We start from the raw sequence: 22850 nt of genomic DNA, 5'->3' as shown, positions 1-22850 counted from the left end.
AACTCTTCAAAACCCTCGCCAAAAACCCGCCCAAGATGGCCTATCTACTAGGTAGTTAATCAACGCACGGTCAATTCACCTCCTCACGCTCTCTCCGACCGGCATTACACCCATCATGACTGACCGCGTCTTCCAACTTTCCGGCAGCTGCAACAATTACCCATGGGGTAAACAGGGGCAACAGTCGCTCGCCGCCCAGCTTTGCAAGAAGACGGATCCGAGTTTCCAAATCAAGGACGATGAATTCTACTCGGAGATGTGGTTTGGGGATTACCCCGACTACCCTGCCCGGGTGCTGAAGACTGGCGAATTGCTCAAGGACGTGCTCGACAAGAACCAGGAGACGCTACTTGGGAAGAAGGTGATTGAGCAGTTTGGAGGACAGTTACCGTTCCTGCCCAAGGTTGGCCCGTCAAACTGATTTTGGTCGAGCATCATATCCTCTGACACAAAACTCGCAGATCCTCTCGATCGCCAAGGCCCTTCCACTCCAGATCCACCCCAACAAGGATCTCGCAGCGCAACTGCACGTCAGAGACCCCGACAACTTCACCGATCCCAATCATAAACCTGAGATCGCCGTCGCCCTCTCCAAATTTGAAGTCTTTGCCGGCTTCAAGCCCCTCGCCGAGATCGCGCCGCTCTTTAACCTCCCCGCGCTCCGCCCCTTCGTCCCAGCAGACACACATGCCACCCAATGGACCGACAAGACACTCCGCGAAGTCACCCGCAACCTCCTCAAAGCCGATGAGGCTACCGTCAAATCCACCCAGGATCTTCTCCTCAAGACCCCGAAATCCGACTTTGCCCAAGCCCGAGCAGCCTACATCCCCGACCTTCTCCAACGTCTGCAAGAACAATACGGCCCGGAGGACCCGGGCTCGTTGGTTGCTCTGACATGCATGAACTTTATGACCCTAGAGCCAGGAGAGGCGCTATTTATCCCCGCCGACGGCATCCACGCTTATCTGAGCGGAGACATCGTCGAGTGCATGGCGCGGAGCAACAATGTGCTCAACTCGGGGTTCTGCCCACCCGCGGATCGGAATAACATTGACATGTTTACCGATACGCTAACGTTCAAGGCGCATTCGACGGGTGACGTGTTGCTGAGGGACGTAAAGACAGCGAAGAGCAACACGGGCAAGACGAGGGTGTATGCGCCACCGATGAGCGAGTTTAATATGCTCAAGGCAGCGTTGAAGGCCGGGGAGACGGACGAGATTGAAGAGGGCGACGGACCTGGGGTTATGATTGTTACGAGGGGCAGCGGGAAGATGGAGGCGGATGGGAAGATGTTCGAGTTGGGAGAGGGGGCGATCTATTTTGTCGCGCCGGGGGTGAGGGTGAAGTGGGAGACTGAGAGCGGGATGGAGGTGCACATGGCTGTTGTTTGAGGTGTGCCCTATTGCCACTAGTAGCTGCTGGGGGGTGGACGTTGAGGAAATTCAACGATGTTAACACAGAAATCTCCGTTCTACGAGACATTCGGAGTTTGTGGTCCGCAACTTTACAGCCGACCGGTGGTGGTCTTCTCGTCTAGTGGCAACTTAACAAAACAGAAGCGCACGGTAGTGCTGTAATAACCTTACCTCAGGTAGTAGCTTTTCGGTGCAACGCTGCGGATAATCTCCGCGGTACCAGAATATAACAACTGCCCTGCTCCCGCTTGGCGGCTCATGAGACACCACGTTCACCTACTCCGGCTAAATAACCAAGTACTTCTGTAGCAACAGCATTGACAATGCAAGCTGTCAATTTCAACACTGTTCTCATGTGTCAACCTCATCCTTAATATCCTCTCCCCGGCTAGACTTTCACATGGCTGGTCGACAACCTCCCAACGCGAATCTCACCATCCAAAAAATAATGCGTTCCTTAACAACCCTCGCCTTCACCTCCCTTTCCTTAACCCATCTCGCCGCCTCCTCAGAAGCGCCACCCGCACCAGAGCAATGCGGGCCCGGCACCCCTCTGTCTCCGTTGGACTACAACACCCTCTCGCTCTGCGTCGACTCTAACATCCCCATCTCCACCCCGCGCGCCTGGTTCCCATGGACACATCGGCCGCACTGCATCCCGGCCGACGAAGAGCCGTGGTGCGTCTTCACCAACGCGGCCGCGCCCAAGGGCCACGGGATCAGCGTCATCACCACCCCGGACCAGGCCGCCTCCCTCCTGCACCCGCTCGCCCACCGCGTCGACACCCCCTTCTTCGCGCCCAGCAAGCTATACCACTCGCCCCCTTACGAGGTGCGTGACGTGCCGGGCAAGGGCAAGGGCGCGGTCGCCACGCGGAGGCTGGAGAAGGGCCGCGTCGTGCTGGTCGACCACGCCAGCGTCATCGCGGCCGTCGAGTACCCCGCGGACGTGATGCGGGAGGAGGTGCAGGAGCTGCTGAGGGTGGCGGTGGAGCGGCTGAGCGAGCCGCAGAAGGTGGCGGGCCTGGCGAGGTTGGCGAGGAGAGATGGGGAGCGGGCGGAGAAGGCGGAGAAGGCGGAGAAGGATGAAGAAGACGCGGAGGAGGAGGAGGAAGAAGAGGAGGAGGGAGAAGAAAGGGCCGCGAGCGAGATAGAGGAGGTCATGTTGACGAATACGTTCGCTGTGGGGATTGAGGGGAAGGAGTACATGGCGTTATTTGCGGATTTGGCGGTGAGTTGCTTATTTTTTCTTTCTTCTTCTTCTTCTTCTTTTTTTTTTTTTTTTTTTTTTTTTTTTTTTTTTTTTAAGTATGACTTTTCGTGTGCGGAAACGAAAGACTGACGAGGGTGCGGGAAAGAGGTTTAATCATGCTTGTAAGCCAAAGTAAGTGTCCGCCTATAGTGATTCTTAATCGAGAAGTGATGACTGATGGTTTAGTGCTTTCATTCACTTTTCGGAAACCACGCTGGCCATGACGGTTTGGACGGCGGAGGATATCGAGCCCGGCGAGGAGATCACCATCACCTGTACGTCGTCCTTGACGGGACTCTATCGCATGCCACTAACGTGGACAATAGACTCGGCTGCTGGTATGCCATCGAAGGAGCGACGAGAGATATTAGAGAGGATCTGGGGCTTCAAGTGGTACGCACTCACCGTTCCAAACTTTCTCAAACTAAGAATGACTCACATTGTGTAGCCAATGCTCCCTCTGCACGGCGTCCCCCGAGGCCCTCAATGCATCGGACGCCCGCCGCACTCAAATCCCATTGCTCCAGGAAGAGGTAGTCAAGCTGGCTCAGAAAGGAGAGTTTGAGAAGGCTCTCGAGGAAGCCGAGACTCTATTCAAAATCGTGGAAGAGGAAGGCCTAACTGACCAGATGGGTGGCATGTACGAAGTTCCAGCGCGACTGTACTACCACGTCGGCAACCTTGAGAAAGCGCTGGAGTACACGCTGAAGGTTAAGCACGAGATTGACGGTTTTGGAGTGCCTGGAAAATTTGGCGCAGAGAAACTCAAGATGTTGAAGGGGGTTATTGAGCGGATTGAGCGAGAGCTTGAGGAAAAGAGGCGAAAAGAAGCGTCTTCGAATTAGACGTTTCACTCCCTACATTCGCGACTCTAACCACCTTAATTAATGATGGATCGAAATGTAGAGGTCTACATCTGGGCCACCAAGATAAGGGCGTTATTAGTCATCTTCTGTTTTTGCTAAGAAGCTTAATGTATCAATTCACAGTCCCGGACCGCGCAGGCCTCCAGGACGCCACCCAATACATTACATCACGCTAATCTGAGCCGCATATGCGGGGGACTTTGCCTTGAAACTATGTAAGACAAGCAGAGCCACGAAGCTACAAAGCAGATGCGGACGCTGCATGTATTACAGGAGATCAATTGACCACCTCACTCGGTCCCATACACACGGATAAACACGGTTCCAAGCTAACAGGACGCCAAGCACGTTTGTTGCTACGGGGCTGAGCGTACAAGAAGAACAGGGATATTGCGCCAGAAGGTGCGGTCCGATATTTTAATTATTCTTGGCGTCACTTCCATTGTAGTTCTGGCACCAGCGTCTGAATCGTGCCTCTGCTTGGACCCTGAATAGTATTACGAACCATAGCTGCAAATGCACTCGCAAGTACCGAAGGGAATCGACTGTCGAGGGATGCACTGTAGGAAGCTCAGCCATTACGCTTCGAACCCTCCGAGGGGGAGGAGTGGGCTGTTTGGCTCACTCACCCTGGACCTGTAGCAGTTCAGAAAGCCGCTACCGTGTGTGCAGTAGCTCCTGCAGTGACCGTCGGTGCAGCACGTGGTCGTGTGATCGCAGGAATGGTCTCGCGGATCTAGGATCTCTCTCTCAGCCTTGCCACCCGCCGTGTGCGCGACGGGCGTGCTGAGGACTGCCGTGAGACTGCACAGGGCGACGAGGAAAGACGACCGCATGGTTTCAATGATCCTGGTCAGATGAATCCTTTGCAGGAGGGGAACAAAAAGCGTCGGGGAGGAAAGATCACCGACACTAGGGCGGATCATCGTACTCTTATAGGCAACTAGGTACAAGTACAGTAGGTACTCGGCTCGATGGGCCTAGACCCGGGCCGATGGTTGATGCCCTGTAACACAGCGATGTGCCGCTAAGGAAAGTGCTTATTCCTAGCCGGCCTATTATACGCCTGTGTACTCTCACCGGAGGGATTTTGAACCGCCAAAGCGACATCGACTGGTCATTTCAATTTACCCTTGAAGCTAACTGTAAAGCACCCGTCCAATGAACATGTAAAGATGGCATTGTGTTACAAATTTAGACATTTGGTGCACACAGCGCTGCCAGCGCCGCACCGACCAAAACGGGAACGATCGGCTGTATCAAGTATAATGTTCAACTACGTACCAACCCAGTACCAGGGATTGCAACCCACATGCATGCCGCGGAGGGACACGTGAAAGTACCCGAGGAAGAGGGTCAACGGAGGACTCAGAGGCGAAAATCAGCGATCATCAGTACCGATTCCAATCGGTAAGCGTCGTGCCCTCGAGGATTATAGCATCCTCAGTCATTTAGCGAGCAGTACTGTACCTCCTCAGTTTGGACTCAAATGATTGAGAGACAGGGAAAGCTGTCTAAGGGTTTCATCCGCTTGAGCGGGGTCAAGCCACAGCTCAAGCCGGGGCCTTGCTGGCGGGAAAGAGGGAAATAGAGGGTGTGTGTGCGTGTTGCGAGAGGAAGGCGGGCGGGGACCGATGTGACCCAACCAGGTCCACAATCTATGAACCTGAAAGATTTTCGGAGCTTTTGCTGCATTAATACCTTACCTAAGGTGCCTTACTGTAGGTACTTACAGCAGGTATGTGTGTATGGTAATTACTCCTGTAATGAACACGGGAAAAGGTTCTTTTCTAATGGACTGATAGGCGTCTCTAATTCCTTTTCCCTTCTTCTCAGTAGAAAGGTGCTGATCTATTCTGAGCGACTAGAGTCGATCATTTTCGCTTTCCAGTCTTCAGCGTCTTGATTGGTGAAGCTCATGTTAAGGTTAACATAAAAGCCCTGTGCCTGTTTCCGGCCTAAGGCAATTGGTACGGCTCTGCTGCCTTTCCTGTATTTGTGAATGGGAGCCGTATCTGGCGGATGGACGCGGACCTAGGGCCAGCGTGCGATGGAAGTTCAACCAGGCGGAAGGCAGCAGGTGCGAAGAATTCTTTTTTCCATAATTCGATTCCCGCTCAGTTGCATTTTAGAATTACGGAGGTTAAAGATCTGCTGGCAAGGGTTGTATCGAAAACACCGGACAGATGCAGTGGTCTCGGGTTAGAAATCCGAGCAAGTCTGCGCTCATCATCTGTGAGCCAGGTCTCATATGTGCACACCCGCTCCGTGTTTAACAGACCCGGAAATGAAAATCTTGCTGTGGCAGCTTGATCACCGTTGTTGATCACCTGAGCCACAATGCCCCCGTTCTCATTCTCGAAAGCGCTCGACCGGATCGTCAGCTCGTCAGTGTCGCTGTGCTGCTCAATCCGGATCCTCCTTGCCCCCGGCCGGATGAATCTGCTGAATTGTGCAGCTGCCCAATATGCGGGTCCAACGGTATACGGGACGGCCGCGCTCGTAACACCCTGCAGAGTCCTGATCAACGGTGCTTCTTCCGTGTTTCGCGAGATTCCGATCCGGTGGATGTAAGCTCCCACATTACCGACTGTCAGCGCATAATGGATATTGAGCGCCCAACCCAAACCCTCATTCTCATCCCCGTTCCGATACCAAGTATCAGACATTCCCTTCGGTCCCATTCCCGGGCCCTTGCCAGTCACCCACACCGGCAGCGCCGTATCCACCAGCTCTTCCGTAGCAACACTAGTTCCGCTGTTCCTCCAAGCCGTAACCACATCCAGCCCAGCCCTCTTTGCCTCGGCCATCACCCCGTTCACATCCGCCCACCCTCTATCTTCGCAACACCCAACCCCCACCTCGCCCAAGCCGATCTCATCCAGCTCTTCCCTCACCCCACCCGCGGCATCCAACGCCCGTTGCCTATCCCCCTTTTCTGGGTCATCCACCAACCCGATCCAGGCCACGGGGATCGCCCTCTCCCAATACTCCCTCACAAACCGCGCCAGATACCGCCCGTAGCCCGTCGCCCAACGCTCCCCTTTGCCGCCGCCCGCACTAGCCCCAGCACTGGCGTAGAACGACCGCAATCCAAACTTCCGAATGGCCTCCTGGGCAACCCACACCTGCGGCCCGCCCCATGTGATTTTCCGGTTCGGGGGGCTAGTACTAGCGCTGCTGTCCAATTCCAAGCGGAGGATGGAAAACCCGGCTCCCGCGCCCCGTCCCTCGGAGGAGGTGTTGAATAGCAGGGAGAAGACGTCGGATTGGTGGGGCTCGGCGAGGCTGAGCAGGGCGTCTGGGCTGGATGGGGAGAGCCCGATGCCGAAGCCGCGGATGGTTTGGTAGGTTTTGGATGTGGTGATGGTGAGGTTGAGATGGGGGAGAGGAGGGGGGGTTGCGGATGTGAGGTGGAGGAGGAGGAATATGAGGGGGAGGCAAAGCTGCATTGCGATGCTATGCTTCGGTGGATGTCTGGTGGCCTTGAGAGGCTCGTTAGGTGATGGAAGTCGACTGAAGGCGAGGATGGATGGGTAGGTAGAGTGTCGAGGAGGAAGGTTACATCATAGTCAAGGAAAAGCGTCTGCGACAATATTCTGTATTTTTAGATCACAAGGCGGTTGGTGTGTTCGTTATTCGGACTGAATTAGCCGCGATGGAATCAGGGTTACGATTACCACCCAGTTCACTGTCAAAGTGTATTTGTTGACCACTAAATGGACATTACGGTTGAGAGACTGTTCTAAATTGTCTGCCACTTTAACATTTGCCCTGGCCGGATCGGAGACTATGGTGGCTCCATCCCATTGCGCTTACCTAACCATTAACGCTGATACTGTGGTCTGTTAATGACAAACAAAACAATTCTCCTGGTAGGAAGGCTCTCTAAGGATTGGGGTTATACTACTATAACCCTCCCTGCCATCCGAGAACTGTTGCGATGGCTATTGTCCAACCGACCAAAAATACTATAGCTAGCAGAGCGACAACGCAAAGAATGGTTTCCTCGGTGGGAAAATCTCGGTTGTAGTAATCATCTGTCGATTCGCAAAGGGTGTTGACGTACAGTACCAGGACTACACCGCTTGGCAACTCACCGATAACCCTTCACCCGGACCACTACATGTTGAGAGGACTGGCCATGTTGTTAAGCTTACCGTGCATGACGATCGAGGTGTTTATCGTGGGTTAGGTAGCTTCGGGAGCCACCACGCTGTTGGCGGATTGCATATTTCCACCACTCACGGACAACCTCTCCTTAACCGGTGGCGGCTTGGCGCAGGTTTTCCTGGAAAGACGGGTAAATCCTCAGAGCAGACCAAAGCTTCATTGGTGTGCGACATGGACGACAGGGTTCCCCGCTGGAAATCCATTTCTCCACTCGCTTTAGCTGCGCTGAAGCTGCGAACTTACGCTATGTGTACGCGTTCCTACAGTAGTATCGAGTACATCAAGCCATTGGCCTGTCTATATTAAGTTGTATATCATCTCCACCTTTGTAGGGCGTCTTCACCTCCCTTTTCCATCCGGATACCCAGGTACCAGGATTGCCCAGCATGCGGCTCAACAACCTCATCATCTTATTATCAGCCGCCGCCCCATTGACAAGGGCATTCCCTCTGGGATCGTTCGGCCTTGCATCGTGGGATGTTGAGGGATTCGCAAAGGACAATCCGATCGGCACTACCACGGGCGGAAAGGGCGGCGCAACTGTGGTTGTCGACAATGTGGATGACTTCACAGCAGCCGTTGCTGGCGACGAGCCTAAAATCGTCAGGGTGAAAGGGGAGCTCAATTTCAGTTCTCGTCCCAAGATCGGATCCAACAAGTCCGTCATCGGGGTTGGGAGGACGGCCCACATCACAGGGAGCGGCCTTGATGTATACAACTCCACGAATGTCATCATCCGGAACTTGAAGATTAGCTTTATCCGGGATAACGACTGCATCACCATCCGGAACTCGACTAGGGTCTGGGTAGACCACAACGAGTTCACGTCGGACATCTCGCAAGGCCCCGACGCGTTTGTGAGTATTATCGCACCAGGCCGTTCTTTTCACCCTCATACTAACCCGTGCTGCATGTAGGACGGGCAAGTCGACATCATCCGAGGATCCGATTGGATCACCGTCTCGTGGAATTACTTCCATGATCACTGGAAGTCTTCTCTTGTCGGCAACGACGCCACGTTCCGAGACATTGATTTCGGGCATCTCCACATCACCTACCATCACAACTATTGGCGTAACGAGGGTACGCGCGGCCCTGCCGGCCGTTTCGGTCATCAGCACGTCTACAACAACCTCTATGTCGATTTCCTCTACCAAGCAATCCACTCTCGCTCCGACAACCAGGTTCTTGTGGAAGGAAACGTGTTCAGGGGCAATACCCGTGAGGCGCTCAGCACCTACGGTCTGGTCATTCCCGACGATTCACCCAATACGTGCACGTGCGGTGATGAGGAGTTGGATGGCTATGCAAATCTCGGAGCGAGTAAGTGTTCTGATTCTTATGCGTGACATGCTTGCTTACACGGCTCCACAGGGAACGACTGGGGAGGTGCCGGGGTAAACATCACACAAGTTGGGGACTTCGTCAAGGCGCCGTACAAGTACAAGTTGACTCCACTGTTGTTGGTCGCACCACTGGTTAAGTTGGGAGCTGGCATAGGGAAAATCTGATCGTCCTGTATACTCTGACAAGGCAACGTGAGCCTATAATTTACCATGGTCTAGCGAACTACATTTTCAGAAGCTTATCATAAGCCTCAAGCTTCTCTGCTAGGTTCTGTCCGTACCAGTACTCCTTGCCCTCCCGCTGCTCCAGAGGAAGGTCCCAAACTGAAGGGGGTTTTGCTTTGGCCCGCTCCCAAGCATAACGCTCCCAGTCCCAAAGAGACTCTTTCGGTCGTTCTTTTTCTGGCGCTGGACATTCCAGTCGAAAGCTGGCGGCAACCATAGCAAGTTTTGCCGCTTCGACTACAAGCCTCCCGGTTGCCATCGCGTACGCAAGTGCCCCGACAAACATGCTCTCTGCCCCGTCGATAATGTCTTTATTCTTAATGCTTCTTGTGTGGGCGGGCGGAAGCCACAGGTTCCGGAGCTGGTGAGACACAAGAAGACAGCCAAGGTCTCCCGCCTGGACTACGACCAACCCATTGCGCTCAAGGCTGACGCAATTCAGCAACTCCTTTGCATATACCCGGATACGAAACTTGCTGAGAATGTCCAGAGAACCGCCCATTTTAGCGATACGGCCCAGCACAGATTTGTCTTTCGAGAATATCGCTTGCAGGTCGATATGGTTGGTGACAACGACGTCGAACTCGTTACAAGCCCGCTACAGCTAAATGCTGCCCGATGACCGAGCCTGGGAATGTCTGCAGTCGGCATGGTTTACTGAATTACTCGTCGGAGGATTTAACGATGGAATCGAGTTGGTTGTTTTACAAAGAGTGACTACTACAAACTCCACATCAACTATCCCGCTTCATTATCGACCCACAACTTCTCTGTCGTCGGTGGGATTATATCCGCAGCTTTGTCTACGCGCCGCCTTCACCACCACCACCCTCGCCGCCGCCGCCACCGCCGCCACCGCCTCCACCGTTCCCACTGTCGTCCCATTGGATCTTCATATACTTTCCTGGATAGTATTTGGCAACCCACATCTCCGCCAGCATGCCCTTCGTAATGTCCTTCAGGTAGTAGTTGATGGGGACGCCCGAGGAGCCCTCGGACGCCTTCTTGAGGTAATCGTCGAGGGCCGTCATCATCGAGTTGACGTCGAGGATCTTGTTGGAGCCGTCATCGATCTCGGCGAGGGCCGACAGGGCCGACTTGATCTCGCTCGCCTTCATCGTCACCATCTGGCCGCCCGTGCGCGCCGCGTCGGCGGCCTGCGTGACGCTGCCCTGGTCCGCCACGGTCGCGTTCTGGATGGTCGCGATGGTGTCCATGCTCGTCTTGGGGTCGAACTGGGCAAACTTCTCGACGCCCATCTTGACCTCGCTGGCCACCATGGAGGGGATCGTGCCCATGCAGATGAGCGTGACGTGCGACGAGATGTTCTGCGTGCTGAGCAGGTTCTTGACGCTGTTGGAGAAGCTCGCGCTCACGCCGAACCCGCCCGACGCCTTGGCGAACCAGCCGCCGGCGTCCATCTGCGCCTGCAGCGAGCTCGCCAGGGTGGACAGTGACTCGCTGACGTTGGTGTCGGTCGTGTTCAAGACGTGGACCATGCCGACAAAGCTGGACCCGAACGTCATGCCCGAGATGATGCTGAACTTGTTGATGTTGTCGCCGCTCCCGTCCGTGTCTGGATCGTCCTGGTTCGCTAGCTTCATCATAGAAGCGCCATCGGTGGGGACTAGCTTGTCGGTTTTGCCGTAGAAGTGGTTCCAAGCTTTGACGGCCTTGTCGACGTTGAGGATCAGCGGCGCCATGATGGCCGCATTCTTGTGCGTGCAGGTAACCGACAACACCAGCGTACCGGAGATGCTATGCTTGGACGTCTGCTGGGTGGCTTGCTTCTGGGCGGCCTCGGTCATGGAAGAAGACACCGACTTGCCTAGCCAGTTTGTGCTCGCCGACACAAACGACGATATGTTGTTGGCATACGTCGACGCATCTTGACTGTTCTCGTCCCTGGAGAAGTATTGAACGTCCATGTTCATCGAGTCGGCGGCGAGCGGCATGGTTTTTATTTGCGTCTTGACGTAGTCGACCGGACTCTCGTACTCGTCGTGTACCATACTCATGTTCTTGCGGAGGTCCTGGATGGCCTTCTCTGCAGCGATCTTCTCCCTGCAGTAGCTCACGGCCGCCGCAGCAACATCCTTGTCCAGCTGCTGAATTTCCGCGTTGAGCTCTTTCATGGAGTCGTCCGTGTCTGGGATCCCCAGCTGGCGGAGCTCGGTCCTGGTCATGTCAAGACTTCGCTTTGTCGCCAGCAGAGAGTTGAGATGATTCTGAGCAGCATCGGGACCCGCTTGCGCCTGCGAAATCTTGACAACGCTCTCGATCGTCTCCTTCTTGACGATGCTGCCCAGCACAAGGCTGGGATCGTAGGGGATGCTTGACGGCATGGTGGCTCAAAGCCTGGGGCGCAAAGACACGAAGATGCTGATTATCCAATGTGATGATCAGAGCAGTACATGAGCTCTTCACGGAGGCTAGGCGCCTTACATATAGTCGACTAGTCCATGACAGCATCAACTTTAGGCTCGCTGGCCGGGTTCCGCCAAGGGGAACAAATTCCCTGGATCCGCTTCCCTGGACCCCTTCCTCTGGTCAAGGAGAAGCACACGTAGCTGCACAGTTCCTCTCTGTGCCGTCAGCGGTCAGGTCCCCGGAGATGAAGGTCGGCGATCGGGGTTGTCCTCAAGTGACGTGAAGCGGCTCAATGGTCCTGAGCGCTACATCCTCGCCCGAAGGACAAGGGGTCTCTTGGCCTCTTACCATGATTGGTTGCGGGTTACGATGGTCAAGAAAAAAATTATCGTCGGTGAGTTGGGTCAGGTATGGCGAGTTCGAGCCCCTGCCATCCCGCATGCCACCCGTTCATCCCGCCCTCGCGCCCCTCGCCGCCTCGCTCCTTGTCTCGCGTTACGTGCAACGCGCACCTGCAATTGGACTCTGTTGCCTTCGCGTGCCACAGTTGTCAAGATTGAGCTGTCAGCTCCTTGGCGCACCTGCCTCCGAGCCTGAGCGTCGCGGGACCGGACTTTCACGGGGCCCATCGGAGGCCTGCATGAACGGGGCCGAACGAGCCTGTAGAAGGCCGCCCAGGGCTGGTATCAAACTACCGTGCTGGCCAAGCTAATGCGCGTCTCCACTTTTACGCTGAGCCCAGATGAGGCCGGATGGCTAGGTAGTAAGACTGCTAGGTAGGAACCGCCACAGACGACTGGACAGGGGGCCTAGCATTCAGGGGCCCACTTGCTGCGCTAGTGATGCACACTACCCTTTGCGTTGAGGTTCAGCTTTGCAGCATCGCCTTGTCTGACATATCTGCAGGCCACGGCGTCTCGTCTCTTCGCTGAAGTGCTGCCTAGCAAGGCTAGGCGCGGTCTCTCTCACGATATTTCTGCCCCTCCATATTGCCCGGCGTTACCAACAATGCCCTGATGCTACCCATTCGCTTCATGGAGGCCATGATAACGGTCGACGTGACTGGGCTACTACTGTTGGACACTGCCGCAACCTTAAGGTATCCAAGTTCGATTTGCTGCCACAGGGTGCCACTGTTAGGGATAGCAATACAATCCGTGCGTGTTGTGGTAAACATGCTGTCGCCTCCTTCAAACAATTTGCTCCGCCCCGTTCTTGGTCTATCTCGCGGGTAAGTGGTCAGGGGGATGGGATGCAAACGATCATCCTCAAATTCTTGCAGCAACGCCGGACATATAATTAACACCTGCCTTTCCTTCCTTAGCCTTATCCTGGTTGGCAAACCCGGAGGCCTGCGCGAGATCGGAATACACTTGTGCCCACTCCTCTCAGTTCAATAGTGTTCCCCAATGCATGCACTGCGGCTTTCAGCTAATATCAGGTTCCGACACACTCTGATCATTTCCGTTCTTGTCGTTCAGCTTGTATCAAGCGCAGCAAGCGCCGGCTGCTCGTAGTAGATCGAATACTAGCGTAACCAATGAGCAGCAATCGAATACTGTAATATCGCAGTTGGCGCCTAACGACACATGTTGTAGGAGAGTTACTGACTGGCCGAATCTTCTGGTAAACAGTTCTGCGAGATCTGCAGCATAGTGGCCGAGAGGTGGGGGTTGACTTGCCGCCTCAACGGCGTCGACACCAAAAAATGACTGGAGGCCCGGAGGATCCACGACTATAAACAGAGGCGCCGGCTGAGCAGATGCAGTATTTCTTTATCCTCTGTCCTTACAACTTTCTAAGCAACCCCAAAATCCTCTTTCTTGTTCATCACGTTGGCTCCATTTTCCTGAGTCATATTCAGCTGGTCTCAACCGCAAACATGTTCATCTACACCGGAAAACTTCACTGGGAGCCCTATGGCGTGAATGAGCTTCTTGTCGTCGTCCTGCCAAACGGCCCCGCCCGCGCAGGGGACACCATATTCACTCATTCCCAGTGGACTGTTGACTCAAGGGGCAACAGGAAACAGAACTGGTCCCAGTGCCAGACCATCGACAAGGTGACCAGATCCGAGAATGGGGAAGACACGTTCTACTTCGGAAAGGGGTACTACTCCTATGCGGTCCAAGCTCAGCAAGGTTATCAAGCCCTCTCTATCACCATGTCAAATCCCGGTGGCTCTAAGAAAACCATGAGCGTGGACCGCACGTACACGTCCAGTGGTGATGTGTCGATGGACGAGGCCCGCATCTGGACCGGGAAACTGAGTTGGGACAACCAGCCCAAAAAGGCTGACAACGAGCCCTTCATGGCCATTGTGCCTGATGGTTTCGGTGCTGACAAGCCCATCTTGGCCTTCTGGCAGTGGTCCGAAGCCGACAATCAGTCCAAGGTCAACTACACCTACAAAGGCTCCCAACAGACCGAGACCGCCTCGGGCGGCTGCGTCAAGTTCAGCGTCGCGGGTGATTTTACTATGGCCTGCACTTGGGACGAGAAGACGAAGAAGCTTGCTGTTCGCCTAGGGCAGGGTGAGTCCCACGTGGACCTTGGGCTGCTCGACCTGGCAATTTCTATCAAGCTCCATTCGCAGTAAGTCTTTCTTTTCCCCGGCGCGGTTTTTACGCCCGGGAACAGCATCGCTCACAACCTTGGCTACCGAAAGCGATATCAACCCGCCCGAGATTCCTAGCGGGAAGGCCGAGCTCGACCTCTATCTCCCCCAAGCCGAGCCCGCTCTCTCTCGAATCCACTCGCCGATGCCCTTCCCGCGGACGCTTGTTGAGACGCTGACGTACACGGCATCATATCTGGACCAGGCCGGATATCAGGCCAAGTATGCTGTCAATGTATGTACAAAACGCAACATTCCGTGGCCGAGTACTATTCATACTGACTCAATTCCGCGTGCAGCAATACAGTGCCCTGGACAAATCGTACCACGCAGTGGTGCAGCAGAACAACGTCCTGAAGGGCCAGATCAGCGATCTGGGTCTGAAACTCACCGCGCTTGAGGGAGAGAGCGAGAATGAGAAGAAACAGATCGACGGCCTCCAGAAGAAGCTTACCGAGACACTTGATTCGGCGGCAAAGACGGAAGCTGAGCTCACGAAGACGATCCAGGAGCTGCAAGCAACCTTGAACAAGGAAAAAGCGCATGATGCAGAGGACCACAAGGCCCTGGATGAGGCTTACGAGCAGATCCGGAAAGGTCAGGAAGAGAAGGCAGCCCTCGTGAAGCAAGTGGTCCAGCTGCAGTTCGCCTTGGCCGAAGGCGCGGTCCGGATCCAGCAGTTCCAGAACATGATCAAGCAACTGACCCACGACGTCAGCGAGCTCAGGGGCGAGCTCATGGTCGAGAAGGAGCACAATGACGAACTCCAGAAGCAGGTGAGCGAGTTGAAGACCAAAGTGTCATCGCTAGATACGGACCTCGCGGCGACCAAGAAGACGCTGGCACGCACCTCCGAGGACCTAAAGCAGGCGCAGGCAGATTGCGATGAGAAGGACAACATCATCGAGGGCCTCGAGACGGGCATCGTGTCCTTGAAGAAGGACCGCGACGCCAAGAAGCACGCCTACGACGAGCTCAAGAAGACCAGCAGCGCCAGGATCCAGGAGCTCGAGGACGAGGTTGCCAAGCTCAAGAGTCAGCTGGCTGCTGGCACCGGCGGCGGCGCCGGCAACAGCGCCAATAACACTTTCCCACTCCCCAACGGCTGGCCTTTCCCTGGCAAAACTGGGCAAGGCGGTTGTTGGCCAACCCCCGGCGACATGATTCTTCAGATGCAAGCATGATAGCACCCCTACCGCAATTCTCCTTTCTCTCTACGGTCCTTTTCCGAGGCCCAAGGCCCGGTAATCATGGAGTGGTATACGGCAAGACGGGGTCGGGACTTCGATTCGGGTCCGGGCCGCGCGTCTTTTACTCTAAGCAAAGCAATTTCTTTGGGAAGCACAGCAAGACGGCTACTGATGTCAGGGAAGGCTGTTCCGAGGCATCGGCCCCCCCCCCCCTTATCCGGGACAGGATGTTGGCCAAAATGGCAGTCACGAGGCATGATTGTTAAGTAGGGCCGTCCTAGTCAGTCCACTCGTTTGGATGTGTCATCTAATTCAGCCATTGTTTCTACTGTTGCACGTCTAGCTTGAAGGTGTCTCTTGCGTAAAATACTGTGCTGTGTTCGGCGTGTCGGTGCAGAGACCTGCCATCGTGATTACTACATGGCTCCGTTTGACTCTGCTACTCGTTGCACTTACACCCATTTTGGTTCGATGGATGCTTGATCAAGAGTAAATGCCTGCGTATTGTTACTTAAAATTCTCTATAAAACCCCGGCCGGGAAGGAATCAAGATGCCACCACCCCTTGAAGCCTACACAGAGTGCTGGGGCTGGTAATGCAAACCCGTATAAGGTTGTTTGTAGTGTCCGGTTGACCATTGAGCCCCAACGAGTAATTATGGACCGATTCCAGGATGGTGCCTGGTGGGGTGTCGATTAAACATTAATCTCTTGCGCTGGGCGGGAGACCGAGGCGAGGCGGGTATCCTCAGAGGTTCTCTAGGTACCTCGGGCAGCAATCTCAATAGACTTGTCTCTGTTCAGACTCTCATCATCTTGGTACTAGGAACGGGGTTATTTACCATTACCCGTGCATTAACACTCAGTGCCTACAGCCGTGGAATAAAGATTTAAGGCTAGGTGTCGTAACGATCAACTGTGTACTAAGTATAAGACATGCAACGTTGTTGTAATAGAGGCTAGCAGGTGGTGACATAGTCATCAGAGAAACCATATTCCCCGCTAGCTAGGCCTGGCACACCAAACGATTAAGTACTGATGAAATGCCGGCACGCGCACGTCTGTCCTATTCCTAACCCCAGCTATGCCACCCTTGCTACCAACCAACCCCGGAAGCCTCTCTAAGTGAAGGGTAGTTCGGGACACGGACCGCACATTATCGCTCACTTCTCCTTCAGATGCAATGCTTAGAGTGTAAAGTTGAACGCCTCACGCAGTCCCCATGTCCCCTCCTTCGTCCCCATACCAAGCACCACCACCCTCTCTACGACCACCTCCGTGTCATACCCAAACGTACCGCTCGCCTCAAACTCCTTCCCATCCCAGGTAAAGCTAATGACCGAATGCCGGCCACTCACATCCAAGCTCTCCCCGTCATCGAGGTAGAGCTCTCCGTTCGCCTTCCCATCCGCTCCCGGGGCGACCATAATCTCAAAGTTTTGCCTGCGCAATTCCGCTGTAGTATTCGCGGACCGCACCCGCATCGGCACCACCGTTCCACCTCTCACATGCACTGGAATATCCGCCCATCCCAGCCCATCCACCGTCCGCACCTCGCCCGTCCCCTCCACCTTTTCCCCCGTCCAAAAATCATAGAACACATCCCTGGGCAGGTAGAAATCCACCTTCTGACTATCATCCTCCACAACCGGCGAGATCAGCAGCGCGTCGCCCAGAAACCACTGCGTCTGCACGCCAAAGGTCTGGCCATCGCCGGGATACCAGAACCACAAGGGGCTCGCGGCCGGCCTGCCGTCGTCACTGGCCCTCCACATCGCGGTATACAGGTAGTCCAGCAGGCGGTAGCGCACGTCGATGGCCTTGCGCGCGGCGTCGGCAACGAGGGGCCAGCGGTAGAACTCCTGGTCGGGGGCGGAGACGTCGGCGTGGTTGCGGTAGAAGGGCTGGAAGGCGCCGAGGAGGGCCCAGCGGGCGCAGAGGCGGTCGCGCGCCGCCTCGTTGAAGCCGCACACGTCGGACCCGACCATGGGCGTCGCGTGCGCCGCCGCGAACGCGAGCAGCTGACGGATCGCCGTGCGGTAGTGCGCCCACGTCGACGCGTTGTCGCCGAACCAGTGCGCCGCCCGCCCGCCCGCCCCCGCGAACGTCGACCGCGTCAGCACGAACGGGCGCTTCCCAGGCGCCCGCCCCATCAGCGCCGCCCGCGTCGCCCCCGCCATCATCGTCCCGTACAGGTTGTGCGTGTCGTACTGCCGCGTGCCGTCCGCGTTGCTCACGTTGGTGAAGAGCGTGTGGCCCGACAGCGCCCCCCGGTGGTTGGCGATGCGGTACGACGGCTCGAACAGGTCGCGCCCCGGGAGGCCCTGCTTGGGGCCCGAGGCGGAGTCCGTCTGCCGGCGCATGGCCGTGCCGGAAGACTCCTCCGGGTCCGATGCAGAGGAGAGGCAGGTCGTGTCCGGGCACATGTTGGAGGCTTCGTTCATGTCTACCCAGAGGCCGTCGACGTCGATGCCCGTGGCCGGGTCGTAGAAAGAACGGATTTCCGAGGCCCACCAGTTCTGGGTGCCAGGCGCGAACCAATCTGGCCAGACTACCTCGCCTGGCCACTGCAGCCCGCGGTAGAGAGAGCCGTCGGCGGCGCGGAGGAAGGCGCCTTTCTCTACGCCGCGAGTGTAGGTGCCGTAGTTGGCAGTATTGCTGATGCCGGGATCCAGGATCTGGATGTAGTGCTGGTTGTTGGCGTGGAGGGAGTCGACCAGAGCGCGCACCCTGTCGAGGGGATAACGGATGGGGTCGGTGGTGAAATCCCGCTTGCCGTCCATGTAGTCAATGTCTCCCCAAACCGTCTCGAGCGGAATGCCGGCGGCCGAGTAGTTGGCGACCACTTGCTCCACATGGTCGATGTTTGGCCAGCCGTATTTACATTGGTGAAAACCCAATGTCCAGAACGGTATCATGGCGGGTAGTCCCACGACTTCGGCGTATTGCTTACTGACCGAGGCAGGCTCGGGGCCGGCAAGGAAATAGAAGTCGAGGACCCCACCCACTATGTTGTACTCCAGATACTGGCTTCCCGTCTCCGTCCGCCCCAGCTTTATGTCCATGCCACTGGCACTTAGGAGGAACACGCCATGTGTGCCCGAATTTCCGCGGTGGTCAAAATAAACCGGGTGGCTTCCGTACAGGTTATTGCGGTTGCGAATGAAGGGGGACTCGGCGTTCCACAGCGTACGCGTGTAGTTCTCGGTTGGAAGCCGGAAGTCGTCCGAGTGCTCACCCAGGCCGTAGATGTTGGGACTCTGTGGGAGGGTCGTGCGAAGTCGGACATACTGCGATTCAAAGATCAGGGGCGTATCCGACGTGTCAAACAAGACCTCCCCGGTGGATGCCCTCGTCACGTTGAAGGTGAACGGGTCCCGAGTGAAGCCGAATTTGAGAGCAGCACTCTCGGCAGTGGCATTCTGGCTTCGAACTCGAGGCAGCACGTGTTCTTGGACCTGATAGACTTGGTGATCGGAATCTTCGATCAAGACATGCAGACGAGTGTCTCACACGGAACAATGATGTCAGTCGTAAACTCGTGCCCAGCCGCCTGGGAGAAATCTGCTTACCGGTCTGATATTCGACAAGCAGCCTCAGACTCGTGATGTCTTCGCTGTGAGAGCTGCAGTTACCAATAAGGATGAGGTCCGCGACGAGGTAGGAATCGCCCTGCTGAACGTTGGTGGCTCGATAGCCGGGGCATTCCGACGCCGGCGAAGGAAGCTGTGCCAGGGTCGTAGCTGCGAGCAGCGAAAGAAACAAAACGATAGATGACATGGTTGTGGCCAATCATTGATGTTTTGCACTCCTGTTGTGGTCAGTTTCTGTTGCCGTGTTGGTCGGTAACACTCCTAATTTATTCGTGGGCGAGAACTTGGGCGCTAGAAAGCGCGGAGAAGAATTACCCTTGCCCACTCCATTTCGTCTGATATTGCGGCAAGGGTTGACAGCGGCCGCTTTCACTTCGTTGGCTTCGGCACACAAGCAAACGCGGTCATCCGCCCTGCGGGTTGAGAATGGGGTGCACACAGCAGCGCTGATCATCAGCCCCAGGGACTGTATCCCAGGGCCAGGTAGCACCTGAACCTGGAACTGGCAGCACTCATGACCCCCCTCACGTCGTGTCCCGCAACATGTGGGGACACACGGAAACGTTTCAACGAGTGGATGGCACAAGAACTGGGAAGATACCACTCGAACGGCCAAGTGATTCTCCTGTTTAGGCACTGGATCCGACACGTGGGATCTACAACGTAATCACGCCTATATGAATAGATCGCGGGGTTCCCCGGATTTTGCTGGCAACTGCCGTTTCTCGGGCTATATATGCCCAACTAAGACTGCAGGAATTGGGTCGTTTCTTGTGCAACCTTCCTCTATGGGACCTAGCAACCGACGGCGTTGCAACAAGGGCCAGCGCCCGACCAGGCGGTCAGTAGTCGCGGGGTTCGTGACGATCATGTCTGTTTGTTGACACTATATTGTGTAGGATCAAGTTGGCCATATGTACGCAGCGAGGCCTGTGCCCCGAAAATCCTAGGGTAAAGGTCTGTCGTTCAAAAGTAACGTTCCTCATGGCAGAGCCAAGGTGCGACTCGTTACGATCTGCGACCCGAAGCTGCAATGCATCAAGAACAATCCCCCCCGATGCAGGTGCTGGCTACCGAGTGAGATAATTAGTCGGCTCCTACGGGTTGAGGTCATCGATCCGTCTCTGTTCTTCTCTAGTTCTGTGCAGTATGGTGGTAGGACTTTGCGGGTATCGCGTGCCTATTATCTGCATCACCTTTTCAATTACTCTCAGTCACTAATGAAACCATTAGTTACAGTGCAAGGCGACTCTGTCTGCTTCGCTTGCTGGCGGCTCAAACGGCAAGGCATAGTTTGAGTACTTCATTTCCTCCTGAACTCCGTAAGGAGGGCGTACTGTTGTACAAGAAATGAGTCTATATTAGAACCACCAAATATTCGGCATATCTCATCAAGTCTCAACAAATAACCCTATAAAATCTCTTCCACCTTGGCCAGCTCTGCCTCTCTTCCTCTTCCTGCGCCTTGATAATCCCTAGCCTCCCAAAGTCCCTCCTCCCGGTATCAATATCCATATCCTCCACCTTAACGTAACTAGTCCCGTACCACAGCTTGTGCCCCAGCCAAAAAATCAAAACGACTGGCAGAGCCAAGCACTGTATGAAAAAGTCATATGCCCTGTCCTGCGCAGTCTTGGGCCCCTGGCCGGGCACCTCGAGCGGCGAGACGGCCACCCACACCTGGGCTGCCAGGATAAACAGGTTGCACACAAACCCCACCCAGCTGCCCACCACGCCGGCCTGCGCGCGGAACGCCATGTCGGACACGGAGCGGTGGCGGTGGCGCCAGGCGCTGCGCAGCCGGATGTGGGCCAAGCAAGTGCTCGCCCAGGTGAAGATGGTACTCAGGCCGCTGATGGCGAGCAGCCAGTCAAAGACGCCGACGTGCGCCTCGACGTTGGCGAGATACGCCAGCAGGCCGACGCTGCTCGCGGCTAGGATGGCGACGAGCGGCCGGCCGCGGCGGTCAACGTAGGCGAATATCTCGGGCGCCTGGCCTTGCTCGGCTAGGGCGGCGAGGGTCCGCGACGAGCCGAAGACGGACGAGTTGCCCACGCTGATGACGGAGACGAGGATGACACCGTTCATGATGGACGGGAGGATGGTGGCGCCAGCTGATTCGATGGCGATGACGAAGGGCGAGGCCGAGGCGTCGGCTACATTTGTGGCGCCAAGTAGGCGGGGTTCGGTATAGGGGACGAGCAGGCTGACAAGGGTGAGGGAGACGATGTAGAAGAGGGTAATGCGCCAAAAGACTTGTTTGATCGCAGTGGGGAGGGACTTGCGGGGGTTGGCCGTCTCGGCTGCGGCGAGGCCGACGAGCTCCGTGCCGGCGAAGGCGAAGGCGGCTGTTACGAAAACGGAGCACAACCCTTTGAAGCCGTTGTTGAAGGCCCCTGGGTCGTACCAGTATGTGCCACCGATATAGCCTCCGGTAGGTGTGCCGCCGATGTTGATGACTATGCCTAGGAGGCTATAGGAGAGTTAGCATTGAGGGTTGGATAGGTGAAGGGCAGCAAAATAATTAGTAGAAAAGTAGTTGTTGAAATGGCGACGGGCAGCTCACATGAATCCTACTATTGCGGTGACTTTGATGATGGCAAACACGAATTCGGCCTCACCATAGCCTTTTACCCCGAATAGGTTGATCACAACGATAATGATGAGGAAGATTGTCACGAAGACAGATTTGGGCAGATACGGGTCCCAATAACCTATCGTCAAGGCGCCTGCAATGATCTCTAGCGGGAGAACCACTATCCATTGCAGAGCATAACTTTGTTTGTGTTAACTTGCAGGGTGACTCAGAGTTGATCGGGGGACCTGTTGTAGTAACAACACGGCATTAGGGGGGGGGGGGGGGGGGAGAGGGGGACACATACTTCCAACCCATTGCAAATCCCCAAGAAGGGTCCAAGAATCTTGTTGAGAAGGCCGAAAACGACCCAGCTACCGGAAACACGACGGCTAACTCGCCGAGCGCCTGCACTGTGCAGTACAGCATGATGCCAACAATCAGGTAGGCAAGCAACAGGGAGCCTGGCCCTCCGTCGCTCAGCGCCTTCCCGGACGCCACGAAGAGCCCCGTGCCGATGGATCCGCTGATAGCGATCATCTGCAGGTGGCGGCCCTTGAGCTCCCGAGCCAGTAATGTGCTTGCGGTTTTGGAGTTGGCCGAGCGCAGGTCGTAGTAGCGACTCCCCTGGTGCTCGCGGGCGACTGAGACGGTAGATGCGGTCCTGAACGTATTCCTGGCCGTGTCGGCATCTACATCGGTGACATGAAAGGCAAAATCGCTGCTGTCGTCGCGGCGGAAAGAGTCAAGGAAACGTCCGACCCTGCCCGTGATACCGCCAACGGCGGCGGCGGCGGCGGCGGAGCGGCCGGCATCGGATGAGGACCGGCTGGGGCCCCGGACCGTGAAGCTGCTACCCTCGGCCAGGCTTTGGGTACGCCCTAGCTGGTTCATCTCAATGTCGTGGTCGACAGTCATCCTGCCTTATGTCATTGAAGTGACGGATTCAGGTGCGGGTGTCAAATAACTCGATTCGCTCCACCGTAGAAGCGCTAGCCGGGCATGAGGATCTTGATCGTCGATCGGCGGGTACCGAGTGGATCCAGCGACTTCCGAGACGCCTTTGACGGAAGACAGGGAGGTTTGACGTGTAGCTGCGCTAAGTGTTGCTAAGTGTATGAGCAGTCGCAACGACCCGATAGAAAAGGTTTGAGACGGGCCTTTGTCGTAAATAAGGATCATAAGCAGGCGTAAACGGGTACCTGATGCGATGCACGGTGCAA

At 55.7% G+C, this 22850-nt stretch overlaps 9 protein-coding genes across 9 annotated transcripts; 4 read left to right on the top strand and 5 right to left on the bottom strand.

The window, feature by feature from the left end:
• Positions 1–115: 115 nt before the first annotated feature.
• Positions 116–1397, top strand: MFIFM68171_08225 (uncharacterized protein; the record flags this gene model as incomplete). Its single annotated transcript, XM_071063645.1, has 2 exons — positions 116–403; positions 462–1397. The coding sequence occupies 2 exons, from the start codon at positions 116–118 to the stop codon at positions 1395–1397; spliced, it is 1224 nt and encodes a 407-aa protein (XP_070919746.1).
• Positions 1398–1869: 472 nt separating this feature from the next.
• Positions 1870–3518, top strand: MFIFM68171_08224 (uncharacterized protein; the record flags this gene model as incomplete). The annotated part of the gene is made up of 5 exons (XM_071063644.1): positions 1870–2652; positions 2780–2805; positions 2860–2948; positions 3000–3066; positions 3122–3518. The coding sequence occupies 5 exons, from the start codon at positions 1870–1872 to the stop codon at positions 3516–3518; spliced, it is 1362 nt and encodes a 453-aa protein (XP_070919745.1).
• Positions 3519–5656: 2138 nt separating this feature from the next.
• Positions 5657–6991, bottom strand: MFIFM68171_08223 (uncharacterized protein; the record flags this gene model as incomplete). Its single annotated transcript, XM_071063643.1, has 1 exon — positions 5657–6991. One exon carries the CDS (start codon positions 6989–6991, stop codon positions 5657–5659), a length of 1335 nt encoding a protein of 444 aa, XP_070919744.1.
• A 1107-nt stretch (positions 6992–8098) lies between these two features.
• MFIFM68171_08222 (uncharacterized protein) lies at positions 8099–9223 on the top strand (the record flags this gene model as incomplete). The annotated part of the gene is made up of 3 exons (XM_071063642.1): positions 8099–8569; positions 8630–9035; positions 9087–9223. 3 exons carry the CDS (start codon positions 8099–8101, stop codon positions 9221–9223), a joined length of 1014 nt encoding a protein of 337 aa, XP_070919743.1.
• Positions 9224–9281: 58 nt separating this feature from the next.
• On the bottom strand, positions 9282–9785 carry MFIFM68171_08221 (uncharacterized protein; the record flags this gene model as incomplete). Its single annotated transcript, XM_071063641.1, has 1 exon — positions 9282–9785. One exon carries the CDS (start codon positions 9783–9785, stop codon positions 9282–9284), a length of 504 nt encoding a protein of 167 aa, XP_070919742.1.
• A 301-nt stretch (positions 9786–10086) lies between these two features.
• Positions 10087–11628, bottom strand: MFIFM68171_08220 (uncharacterized protein; the record flags this gene model as incomplete). Its single annotated transcript, XM_071063640.1, has 1 exon — positions 10087–11628. One exon carries the CDS (start codon positions 11626–11628, stop codon positions 10087–10089), a length of 1542 nt encoding a protein of 513 aa, XP_070919741.1.
• Positions 11629–13535: 1907 nt separating this feature from the next.
• Positions 13536–15454, top strand: MFIFM68171_08219 (uncharacterized protein; the record flags this gene model as incomplete). Its single annotated transcript, XM_071063639.1, has 3 exons — positions 13536–14248; positions 14322–14505; positions 14570–15454. 3 exons carry the CDS (start codon positions 13536–13538, stop codon positions 15452–15454), a joined length of 1782 nt encoding a protein of 593 aa, XP_070919740.1.
• Positions 15455–16646: 1192 nt separating this feature from the next.
• MFIFM68171_08218 (uncharacterized protein) lies at positions 16647–19239 on the bottom strand (the record flags this gene model as incomplete). The annotated part of the gene is made up of 2 exons (XM_071063638.1): positions 16647–18967; positions 19032–19239. The coding sequence occupies 2 exons, from the start codon at positions 19237–19239 to the stop codon at positions 16647–16649; spliced, it is 2529 nt and encodes an 842-aa protein (XP_070919739.1).
• Positions 19240–20450: 1211 nt separating this feature from the next.
• Positions 20451–22545, bottom strand: HIP1_2 (histidine permease; the record flags this gene model as incomplete). The annotated part of the gene is made up of 3 exons (XM_071063637.1): positions 20451–21525; positions 21619–21828; positions 21935–22545. 3 exons carry the CDS (start codon positions 22543–22545, stop codon positions 20451–20453), a joined length of 1896 nt encoding a protein of 631 aa, XP_070919738.1.
• Positions 22546–22850: the final 305 nt, after the last annotated feature.

Source organism: Madurella fahalii (genome assembly GCF_045866475.1).
Source record: "Madurella fahalii IFM 68171 DNA, scaffold_4, whole genome shotgun sequence".
Classification (NCBI taxonomy): Eukaryota; Fungi; Ascomycota; class Sordariomycetes; order Sordariales; genus Madurella; species Madurella fahalii.
This window is presented reverse-complemented; position numbering and strand designations above follow the sequence as displayed.